This window comes from Bufo bufo, chromosome 2 (genome assembly GCF_905171765.1).
Source record: "Bufo bufo chromosome 2, aBufBuf1.1, whole genome shotgun sequence".
NCBI lineage: Eukaryota > Metazoa > Chordata > Amphibia > Anura > Bufonidae > Bufo > Bufo bufo.
This window is the reverse complement of record NC_053390.1, coordinates 187653346-187666281: the sequence shown is the minus strand read 5'-3', so window position 1 is coordinate 187666281 and position 12936 is coordinate 187653346. Positions and strand designations below refer to the sequence as shown.

General features: G+C 41.6%; 1 protein-coding gene across 2 annotated transcripts in view; it reads right to left on the bottom strand.

Moving 5' to 3' along the window:
* GRAMD2B (GRAM domain containing 2B) overlaps positions 1–8984 on the bottom strand; it is a 214966-nt gene extending 205982 nt beyond the window's left edge. Inside the window, exon 1 of one of the 2 annotated variants that reach the window (XM_040415968.1) lies at positions 8821–8984. In XM_040415968.1, coding sequence (XP_040271902.1) covers positions 8821–8906 — 86 coding nt within the window. In that variant the 5' untranslated portion in view covers positions 8907–8984. Of the gene's footprint in view, positions 1–8216; positions 8280–8820 lie in introns of those variants that run through there. The other variant, XM_040415970.1, reaches the window with a different exon arrangement.
* Between the last annotated feature and the right edge of the window lie 3952 nt (positions 8985–12936).

Below are 12936 nucleotides of genomic sequence, written 5' to 3'. Positions count from 1 at the left end.
GTGTTTCGTCATCATCAGAGACGTGCTGAGGTGGTATTCCCATGTCCTCATCAGGAAACATAAGTGGTTGTGCGTCAGTGCATTCTATGTCTTCCACCCTTGGGGAAGGGCTAGGTGGATGCCCTTGGGAAACCCTGCCAGCAGAGTCTTCAAACAGCATAAGAGACTGCTGCATGACTTGAGGCTCAGACAGGCTCCCCGATATGCATGGGAATGATGTGACAGACTTATGGGCATGGGTTTCAGGCGCCACCTGTGCGCTTTCTGCAGAGGACTGGGTGGGAGATAATGTGAACGTGCTGGATCCACTGTCGGCCACCCAATTGACTAGCGCCTGTACTTGCTTAGGCCTTACCATCCTTAGAACTACATTAGGCCCGACCAAATATCGCTGTAGATTCTGGCGGCTACTGGGACCTGAGGTAGTAGGTTCAGTAGGACGTGTAGCTGTGGCAGAACGGCCACGTCCTCTCCCTGCACCAGAGGCTCCACCAACACCATTTCGACCATGATCGCGACTATGACCGCGTACGTTAAATCCAAAATGATCAATATATGAAGACACGGTTTATTTAAACCGCAGTAAACTGATGGCCGTATTTGTGGCCAAAATGTGACTGTATTCTATGTACGTTAAATTCAAAATGAGCAGTATATGAACACACGGTTTACTTCAACCGCAGTAAACGAATGGCCGTATTTGTGGCCAAAATGTGACTGTATTCTATGTACGTTAAATTCAAAATGAGCAGTATATGAACACACGGTTTACTTCAACCGCAGTAAACGAATGGCCGTATTTGTGGCCTAAATGTGACTGTCACCTATGCATGTGTAATCAAAGATGACCAGTATATGAAAAAAATTTTTTTTAAACACAGTCGGCAAAAAAGCTGTATTTCTGGACTAGCAGACATGCAGATAGATAGTGCTGCACCAGCATGTCTGCATAAAATGGCTGCTGATTAGGTATTCATAGTGACAAACTGAAGTAAAAAGAAAATGCGTTTTCAACAGAAGTTGGCTCAGTGCAGGCTTAAAAAAACTGCACTGCACCCACAAAACACATTGGATTGAGATCGCTGAGTTATAAGTCAGTTCTTCTTAGTATTTATCCCTGATCTGTCCCTGACAGCAGCAGCATCCTCTCCCTACACTAAGAATAGCAGAGGGACGTGCAGCGATACGTGACTCAGCCTTATATAGAGTCTGGGTATCATGCTGCAGTTGGCCAATCACAGCCATGCCAATAGTGGGCATGGCTGTGATGGCTTCTAAGGGCACACAGTTAAACGCTTGTTGATTGGCTGATTTGCAGCCTTTTAAAAAGCGCCATAAAAATCGCTGAACACCGAACACGAACCCGAACTTTTACGTAAAGGTTCGGGTCTGGGTCCAAAAAAGCTAAAGTTCGGTATGAACCCCAACTTTACAGTTCGGGTTCGCTCAACTCTACATATGGGGCAATGTTGGCGAACACTCTTCTCCCTTTGCAGATAAAGGAGGGTGTGTTTTGCAGTCTAAAAGTGACTGACGTGTATGCACATTTTCTGGCCATTTTCAAGACGGCTTGAAGTTGGGTGGAAGATTTAGGGAACTGGGTTACAACCAGATTAAGACGTGCGCCAGCAGGGCCATGGGTCAGCCAGCCGGTATTCGATTTCTTGGTTGATTACGCAGAGCAGTACTCCCGATGTGACTCCATTCACCCAGACAGGTTGGCCAGGTGCGGAACAGCGTGACACACAGTGCTCTGCATAGGTGGTATGCTGAAGCACTTAAAACTGTGCCTACAGTGGAGTCTGAGGACAAGGTGGAGGATGATAGGCAGAGGAGGTATTGGCGCTGGAATCACAGCATTAAGAACGTGGAGGTGGCATTGCCATCACCTGGCCAAGTTGCTGGGTGAGCCTAGCAGGAGCCACATTTACCCAGTGGTCTGTAAAGGACAATATTTCCTTGACCCTAGTTACAGCTCCCACATCTGTGCTGCCGTGAACTCTACCAGTCACCGACAGGCTAAAAGCCTGCCTTACCTTCTGTTGAACATACATGTGCAGAGCTGGTATAGCTTCTTTAGAGGAGTAATGATGGCTTGGGACTCTCCACCTTGGCTTGGCACAAAGCCATCAGTTCTCTGAAATAGGCAGAGTCAACCCACATGGAACAGAGAGGGACTGTAGTACCAGCACATTCAGCTTCTGTGCCGTTGGATGAGTGCACGCATACTGTTGTCTTTTTGCAATCACCTCAGTGATCGATTGCTGGCAAAATGCATGATTAGGAATAGAAGGAGCATCAGTACCAGTAGATGATGGGAAGGAAGCACAGCTCCCTTCTGCTGAGGTGGTGGAACCTTCACTGCTGGAGAAGGGGGGCAGGCCACTGGGAGATGCAGCGGTTGCTGAATCAGGCTGTACCACAACATTGGCGCCATGGATTTCCCAGGCCACTTTATGATGATGTTGCACGTATTGAAGCAGGGCCATGGTGCCAACATTGCCAGCCTGGCTGCGCTTCACCTCCCGCCCACAGATCATACATATGGCTACGACGACGTCCTCTGGTGACTTGATGAAAAATTCCCTCACTGTTGAGTATGGCAGTTTACCGACTCCCACGTGACTCTCATCGTCGCTACTTGCATGCCTACAGGAGGAAGCAGCAGCCCTCTCCTTCAAATCTGTACTGGGCAGTACTTGCTAAATGTCCTCAGCAATATCTTCCTTGCTAAAAGTGGTGCAGAGCCGGCAGCATACCCGAGGAAGAAAAAGACAGGTTCAGGACAAGTGAGGGCACAGAGTGTGGTGTCAGAGGAACCCACCGACTCCTGGCTGTGGGTGTCTGATATCAGTTTTGCCACTGCCCATTCCCTCAGGGGGCCCTGACATCTGTCTGTTGGACATACTGTACAGTAACAGTAACTGTATATGTAAAATAAGTTATTCAATGTCAATGTGGACACCCCAATAACTGTAGTATTAAACTGCTTATTGACCCCAATTTGAAAATCAAGGCCTAATGAGTTACTTTCTATAAAAACAAGGTGGAAACCCCAATGATAGTTAAATTACATTACTTATTCACCCCAATTGTAGAATCCATGGACAAATAGAGTTGCTTATCTGAGAACAAGGGGGCACCCCAGTAACAGTTAAATTATACAGCTTATTTATCCCAATTTGAGAATCAAGACCTAATGAAATTACTTATCTATAAAACAAGGTGGAAACCCCAATAACAGTTAAATTACACTACTTCACCCTAATTGTAGAATCATTGCCTAATAGAATTGCTTATCTAAGAAACAAGGAGGGCACCCAAATAACAGTAAAAATAGAGAGCTTATTCACTACAATTTGAGATTCAAGGTTTAATGGAATTACTTATCTATAAAAACAAGGAGGACACCCCCAATAACAGTTAAAGTACACTACTTATTCACCCCAATTTGACAATCAAGGTGTAATAGAATTCTTTATTTAACAAGGGTCACAGGTTAATTAGATAGCTCTATGCAGGTATTGATGCAAACTGAGCTGTTTCCTATTGATCTCTTCAGCTTCAGATTACACAGACTGCACTGTCCCTGCAGTCACTCTACGCTCTCCCTACAGTGTATAAGAACTCTTCCTATGATATCCCTGCACCTGTAGTCTCCCTATCTAATTTAAGCTTGTTAAACACTGTCCCTAGCACTTGGAACATCTATCCCTTTGCTCAGTTCACTGTAAAATGGCTGAGACCTGGCGGGATTAGGATTTTTATAGGGCTGTGACATCACAGGGGATGGCTGATTTGCTGGCTGCACTTCATTTTGGATGATCTCTTGTTTTCGGGCTTCTTACTTTCACTTTGTGACACATGTAGACATTTTAGAAAAAAAATCAATTCATTACCACGAAGCGCCAGAAAATCGGATTCATTGCAAACTGAATTTTTCCTAAACTTCGGATCGAATTCCACTTAAGATGCTTTGATTCGCTCAATACCATAAATTAGTAAAATAACGAGTACATTTTATATACAGCACATGAATGAAATATCATAGAAGATGCAATCTTGGATCTCAGTTTGCCTTTAGTAAGTTTTCTTGCAAAAAAAACATGACTTACCTTCTCAAAGGTCAATGTTTTGTCAATCTAAATTTTATGTAATGGATCAGAACACAATAGTCAAAGTTGGTGAAGTGAAATGAGAAAAATATATAAATAAAACTATTGTTAAGAAATAGAAAACAGAAATTGGCATGTTCATAGTATTCACCCCCTTTGTTAGGAAGACCATAAAAAGCTCTGTTATTTTGTCCTATTTGTTGTTTGCTTCACAATAAAAAATAACAAACATCTTCAAAGTTGTGTCCATGTTCTGTAAATTAAATGATGCAAATCCTCAAACAATCCATGTTAATTCCAGGTTGTGAGGCACCAAAATACTAAAAAGTCAAGGGAGGTGAATAATTTTGCAAGGCACTGTAAACTGCACCACACCAAGTACTAATAAGACGTAGAAATATTTCCTAGTAATACACCCTGTTAATGGCTGTATCACACAGCACTTGCACCCAAATAACAAGCAAGGTTTGCTGGAATTACAGAGCTATCATCTATTGCAAACCTACGGTTGAAACCAGAATTTACATGCACTATAGAAAAAGACACATATCATGTTTTTCTCAATATGAACATGAAATCAGAATATACCTTTCCTGTTTTTGGTCAAGTAGGATTACCATAATTATTATTATTTGCAAAATGCCAGAATAATGAGCGAGAGAGAATGTTTCAAGGAATTTCTTTTTACTTTCTGCAAAGTCAAAAGTTTACATACATTTCATTAATATTTGGTACCATTGCCCTTAAACTGTATGACTTCGGTCAAACATTTTGGATATCCTTCCACAAGCTTCTCACAATAGTTGGTTGGAATTTGGGCCCATTCCTCTTGACAAAACTGGTGTAACTGAGCCATGTTTGTTGCTCGCACCTGCCTTTTCAGCTTTGCCCATAAATTTTCAATAGGATTGAGTTCAGGTCTTTGTGATGACCACTCCAAAACATTGACTTTGTTATCCTTAAGCCACTTTGTAACCAGTTTGGCAGTATGCTTCAGGGTATTGTCCATTTGGAAGACCCATTTCCGCCCATATTGAAGACCCATTTCCGCCCATGCATGCCATTTATTTTGTGAAGGCCCCAGAGGCTGCAACACCTAAGACTGGTGCAGTCCCTCCTGCAGCAAAACAATCCCACAACATAATGCTGCCACCCCCGTGTTTCACAGTTGGGATGGTGTTCTTAGGCTTCCAAGCTTTTCCCTTTTTCCTCCAAACGTAGCAATGGTCATTATGGCTACAAAGTTTAATTTTAGTTTCGTCAGACCACAGGACATGTCTCCAAAAATGTAGGGTTTTGTTCCTGTGTGCATTTGCAAACCTTAATCTGGCTTTTTTGTTTCTTTTGGAGTGATGGCTTCTTCCTGGCAGAGTGGCCTTTCAGCCCATGTTGATATAGTACTCATTTCCCTGTGGATATTGACACAATCTTACCAGCTTCTGCCATCATCTTCACTTTTTGCTTTTGTTCTTGGGTTGATATGCACATGTCGGACCAAAGAACGTTCATCTCTGGGACACAGAACCCCTCTCCTTCCTGAGCGGTATGATGGCTGGACATTCCCATCTTGTTTGTACTTGCGTATAACTGTTTGTACAGATGAACGAGGCACCTTCAGGTATCTTGAACTTGTACCCAAGGTTGAGCCAGACTTGTGCAAGTCTACAATTCTCTTCCTGATATCTTGGCTGATTTCTTTAGACTTTCCCATGATGCTACACAAAGAAGCGTGTGTTTCAGGTGTGCATTTAAATACATCCACAGGTGTGCCTCTAATTAAAGAGGACCTTTCATGTTTTTTTATTAATTGAGATAAATACCTTTATTTGCTGATGCTGCCACCCTGCCTGATTTTTTTAAAATATCGCTCCTTCATCCCGATATGCCCCCCTGCAGTTTTCCAGCTCAGTATGCTAATACTGAGCATCGGTACAGGGAAGATGAGACGCCAGGGTTTCTCAATGGGCATCTCCTTCTCCCTGGCTGTGCTGTGATCAAATCACAGTAGAAAGCGTCACAGCCAGGGAGAAGGTGAGTTTTTTTTTTTCTCCCTGGCTGTGACGCTCTCCGCTGTGATTGGATTGCGGCACAGCCAGGGAGAAGGAGACGCCCATTAAGATACATGCCTAACAGTGGCTTCCAAACACATGACATCATCATATGGTCAGGCCAGAATTGTTTTAAAGGCATAGTAATCTTAGTGTATGTAAACTTTTGACATTGCAGAAAGTAATAAAAATGCCTTAGAACATTCTCTCTCATTATTCTGGCATTTGGCAAATAATAATAATTATGGTAATCCTAATTGACCAAAAACAGGAAAGGTTCATTCTGATTTCATGTCAGATATTGAGAAAAACATGCATATGTATCTTTTTATATAGTGTATGTAAACTTCTGGTTTCAACTGTAAAAGCAGCAGAATGATTCCTCCCTATCCTTTTGCTACACCTTGACTAATCTTTCCCTGAACTTGTAAATCGTTTTTTCAGCACAATAAAGTATCTTCTAACACTGTCCCTAGCGCCTGCTGACGTCTCTCCCTGCACTAAGTACACTGGAAAATGGCAGAATCCAAGATGGCTGAGGCTATTTGTAGGGCTGCGACATCACAGGGGCTGGCTGGCTGCTGATTGGCTGCATGCATGGCATTGTGGGTGATCCCTTGTTCCCAGAGTTCTTAGCTCCATGTCCTAACACGTGCAGCAGCCATTTTAGGAAAAAATGTAATTCGTTACCACGAAGCGTGAGGAAATTCGGAGCGAATCAAATTTTTCCTGAAATTTGGATCAAATTCCACTTCGTCAACTTCAATTGGCTCATCTCTAATTACCACTTACCAGTCTTAATAAAGGCCCTGTGCTTGTGGTGGATCCGCTGAAGTTATGAAGAGGCGCAGACCTCTCCATAAGTTCGGCGCATGCAGCGTCCGTTCTAAATGTAAGATGGCTTCCTTGCTGTCTCACACTTAGGCCTCATGCACACGACCGTTGTGTGCATCCGTGGCCGTTGTTCCGTTTTCCGTTTTTTTCCGTGGACCCATTGACTTTCAATGGGTCCGTTGAAAAATCGGAAAATGCACCGTTTGGCTTCAGCGTCCGTGATCCGTTTTTCCAGTCCGTGAAAAAAAATATGACCTGTCCTATTTTTTTCACTGACAACGGTTCACGGACCCATTCAAGTCAATGGGTCCGTGAAAAATCACGGATGCACACAAGATAGTCATCTGTGATCCGTGTCCGTTTTTCCTATCTTTTTTAAATGCAAACTTGATTTAGTTTTTTTTTTTACTTTTCATGTCCGTGGATCCTCCAAAAATCAAGGAAGACCCACGGAAGAAAAAACGGTCACGAACAACGGAAATCCGTTTTGCGGACCGCAAAAAAAAAACGGTCGTGTGCATGAGGCCTAAAGCAGGCGTTGAAAATGATGAATGAGACGGGCTGGCCGGCCCTCCCCTGCCCCATGCCCACAATTTTAGAACTGGCGCAAGCGGGACGAAGGTTGCAGATAGCGCCACCATCTGCTCCTGAATGCGCCTAATTTTGGCATATTTCAATATAGTAAATGACCCCCATAAAGTCTATCATTTACATATAAATGTACACCATTTTACACACAAATACATATGATTTAGATATTAATGTACACGGTATGGTGTATTCTCCATTCAGCAGGTGCCTTTTTCCAGAGCTGACCATAAATATAGGATTACTGGTAAAAGAGGGCCAGAACATGAATGTTCCCACTCACTGACACCTAGCCAAGATCATCAAAATGGTGAAGAACTGAAACACAGGACATACAGGGGTCCCTCGTGTTACAATATTAATTGGTTTCGGGACAGTCATTGTAATTCGACACTATAATTATATGAGAAAACTAGTAATTGGTTCCGAAGCTCTCAAAATGTCAACTCAAAATAAGTAAGAAATTAATTTTAAAGATGTAACACAGGCAAAAAGGTAACACAGGTAAATCCCGGCCGTGCATATAAAAGTCAGAAACTGGAAATCGCAGTTTTTTTGGGGCAAAAGAGCTAATTTAGGGACCTTCATAATAGAAACACGTACCAGAATATTAATATAGAGCTGCCCTCACCTGAAGTCCATAGGAGCAGTTCATCCTGCCACATCCCAGTCTACTCTTGTGCATCTTCATATGCATCTATATGTGCCTCTCTTTCTCCACACATTGTATTCAATGAAACAAATGACCGATTACATTGAGGCCTTCATGTTCTGCCTAAGTGCCTATGGCTGTCAGAGGGTGCAACTGAAGGATCACAATAGCACCCTAGCATAAATGATTTACTAGTGCTGTGAAGTTAGTCTGTCTAGTGTAGATGACCTCATAAAATTCCCGATTAATGGGCATATTTCTGTCTCAATATGATTCACTCCATTCAGGTCATTGCACATGCCGGAAATATAACATGTCACTGCAGCTATTCTTAGAATAATGAATAAAAGATTAACGTAAGCTACACTTTAAGAGACACAATTGACTTATTCACGTAAAGCAGCAGCACGCACAAGTTTATTACAAACAAGGGTCTTATGTATTCAGATAATGAACATATGCAGTCACTGTTTCTTTCTGACTAGTTACCTCCGAAAAACATTGAGTTATGTTAAAGGGATCATTAGTATTGTAGTATTGTCATTGTATGCGGCATGCCACTGGTTAATAAAACAAGACTTACCTAAAGAAGACTGATCCAGGGCTGTCTAGGGGATTCAGAGGAGAGTCATCTAAGAAAACAGAATCTTCTAAGGACGACTTCTTCATTTTCCTGTTAGTGTATGTAAAACTAACAATACTAGCAGCTGACCGGTAGAAAGCTATGTCTGTGCTCCAGTCAGGTATGTCGTGAAACAGTAGCCTTTACACCCCCGGAAATGCTGTACGCAGCAGCCTTGAATACATGTCACTCCAGTTTCTCTGCCTGTTAATAAGTAACCGGCACGATTTACAAATTATGCAGATTTTATTTTAGGTCAACATAAAAAACAACAACAACCCACAAACACAACCTGTACTCCAACCCCTCAGAGTGGTGTACTGTTTAGAAGGCTGTTATTTATGAGAGGGTGACATTGATTATTGTAAAATCATTGCTTCTGTTTGTTTAAAGTCACTAGATAGGCTAATCTGCATTGTATGGCTATTGATTTAGCACTTTCTATATGCACCAGATTTAACCCCTTCAGTAACCGAGCCATGTGTCACTTTATGCGGTAATAACTTTGGAACGCTTTTACTTATCCAAGCCACTCTGAGAAGGTTTTCTTGTGACACATTGTGCTTCATGATGGTGGTAAATTTCAGTCAATATTTTTTATTTTTATTTAAAAAATAAATAAAAAATATACAAAGAAATTGGAAAAATTCGCAACTTTCCAAATTTCAATTTCTCTGCTTTTAAAAACAGATAGCGATACCTCATATAATAATTATTACTTTACATTCCCCATATGTCTACTTCATGTTTGGATCGTTTTGTGAATTCCATTTTATTTTTTGGGGACGTTAGAAGGCTTAGAAGTTTGGAAGCAACTCTTGAAATCTTTCCGAAAATTTCTAAAACCCACTTTTTAAGGACCAGTTCAGGTCTGAAGTCACTTTGTGAGGCTTACATAATAGAAACCCCCCATAAATGGCCCGATTTTGGAAACTACACCCCTCAAGGTATTCAAAACAGATTTTACAAACTTTGTTAACCCTTTAGGTGTTCCACAAGAATTAAAGGAAAATGTAGAGGAAATTTCAGAATTTCACTTTTTTGGCAGATTTTCCATTGTAATCTATTTTTTTCAGTAAGAAAGCAAGGGTTTGTGATGTTCACCTGAGGCGTTAGTTCATGTGATATTTTTATACAGCAGGTTCTTATGGACGCGCCAATACCCAACATGTATGATTTTTTATTTGTTTTACACAATAACAGCATTTTTTAAACAAAAAAAATCATGTTTTAATGTCTCCATATCCTGAGAGCCATATTTTTTTTTATTTTTTGTCTTAGGTAGGGTCTAATTTTTTTGGGGATGAGATGACGGTTTGATTGATATGATTTTGAGGTGCGTATGACTTTTTGATTGCTTGGTATTACACTATTTGTAATGTAAGGTGACAAAAAAATGGCTTTTTTGACACCGTTTTTATTTAATTTTTTTTTTACAGTGTTCACATGAGGGGTTAGGTCATGTGATATTTTTATAGAGCAGGCCGTTACGGACGTGGCAATACATAAATATGTATACTTTTTTCATTTAAGTTTTACACAATAATATAATTTTTGAAGAAAAAAAATGTTTGTGTCTCCATAGTCTGAGAGCCATAGTTTACTTTTTGGGGTGATTGTCTTAGGTAGCTTTTTTTGGGATTAGATGACTGTTTGGCACTATTTTGGAGTGCATATGACTTTTTGATCACTTGCTATTACACTTTTTGTGATGTAAGGTGACAAAAATGGCTTTTTTGACACTTTATTTTTACGGTATTCACCTGAGGGGTTAGGTCATGTGGTAATTTTAAAGAGCAGGTTGTTACGGACACGGCAATGCCTAATATGACTACTTTACTTTTTTTTTACATTGAACACAATAAAAGCATTTTTGAAGCAAAAAAAAATCTGGTTTTAGTGTCTGCTTAGGCTGGTTTCACACGGGCGTTGCGGGAAAAGGTGCGGGTGCGTTGCGGGAACATGCACGATTTTTCCGTGCGAGTGCAAAACATTGTAATGCGTTTTGCACTCGCGTGAGAAGAATCGTGCATGTTTGGTACCCAAATCCGAACTTCTTCACAGAAGTTCGGGCTTGGGATAGGTGTTCTTTTACCATGGTGATCATGTGATGACCGGAGTGACGTCACCACAGGTTCTTTTCCTGCACACAGCTAAGATGAAGACAGAAGAGATGCCGGGCTGCGCGAGCAAGTGGATTAAGGAGAGTTAAATTTTTTTGAAATTTTTTTTTTTAACCCCTCCAGCGCTATTTTACTATGCATTCTGTATTCAGAATGCTATTATTTAACCTTATAACCCTGTTATAAGGGAAAATAATAATGATCGGGTCCCATCCCGATCGTCTCCTAGCAACGATGCGTGAAAATCGCACCGCATCCGCACTTGCTTGCGGATGCTTGCGATTTTCACGCAGCCCCATTCACTTCTATGGGGCCTGCGTTGCGTGAAAAATGCAGAATATAGAACATGCTACGATTTTCACGCAACACACAAGGGATGCGTGAAAATCACCACTTGTGTGCACAGCCTCATAGAAATTAATGGGTCAGGATTCAGTGCGGGTGCAATACGTTCAACTCACGCATCGCATCCGCGCGGAATGCTCGCCCGTGTGAAAGGGGCCTTAGTCTGAGAGCCATAGTTTTTTTATTTTTGGGTGATTGTCTTAGGTAGCAGCTCATTTTTGTGGGATGAGGTGATGGTTAAATTTGTACTATTTTGGGGGGGCATACGCCTTTTTGATGGCTTGGTGTTGCACTTTTACAATTACAGTTACAATTTTTTTTTACTTTATTTTAGGAAAAGGACAGTTTTTTTTTTTTTTTTACTTGAAACTTAATTTTATTTTTAACTTCTTTTTCACTTTATTGTTTGTCCCACTCTGGAACTTCAACTTTTGAGGGCCTGATCCCCTTTACAATGCATTACAATAATTCTGTATTGTAATGCATTGGCTGCAAGTGTATACCAGTGTAATACACTTACAGCTTCCTGCCTGTGAGATCCGGGGGCTGGATCTCACAGGCTGTCATGAAAGGCAGCCACGATGCCTAAGGAAGGCATCGGCTGCCTTCCCTGCCATCGGGTCCCCGTCACAGCAGCGCGGGGACCCGATGGCCACCCCGCACCCAGCAGGAAACTGCAAGTGCCGCATTCAGCGCTGACCGTGGCAGTGCAATGGTTAATCTGCCGGCCATCTGTGTTTTCATCGATGCCGGCGCATACAGCAGGGGACCCGGCTATCCAGTGACTGCTGGACCCCTGCCGCTGATTGGGCGGGCTCCTGCACCCGCCCGATCAGAACGCCGTACATGTACGGCGCTGGGATTTCGGACCCACCTTCCAGCGCCTTACAGGATTTCCTGTTCCTTGTGGTTCATATTATTTTATACCTTCCTGAAATTCCATCATCATCTGCAGTAAAATCACAATAGTTCCACATTATTATGAAAGTTTTGAATAAATGCAGCATGGTAGGGTGAATAATACATCAGGTTAAAAGGGTTAGCCAATTTGTATAAAAAATAAATATTCCAGTTTGTGACGTAAATATAGTACTGTGCAAAAGTTTTAGACAGGTGTGAAAAAAAATGATTTTAAGTAAGAATGCTTTAAAAGCAGACCATTAATTGTTGATTTCTATAGTTAACAAAACGGAAAATTAATAAACAAAAGATAAATCAAACATAAATCAATATTTAGTGTGACCATGCTTTGCCTTCAAAAAAGCATCAATTCTTCTAGGTATGCTTGTACACAGGTTTTGAAGGAACTCAGCAGGGATGTTCTTGGCAAACAACCTGGAGAACTAATGACACCTCTTTTGTGGATGTAGGCTTGCTCGAATCCTTCTCTTAGGCTAGCTCAAATCCTGTCTCATGTAATCCAGAGTCAATGATGTTGACATCAGGGCCTTGTGGGGCCATATAATGACTTCAAGGGCTCCTTGTTCTTCTGTACACTAAAGATAGTTCCTAATGCCATTGTTTGTTGTCCTGCTGCAGAATAATGTGGAGAGTCAATCAGACACCTCCCTGATGGTATTGCTGATAGTATGTATCTGCCTGTATTTCT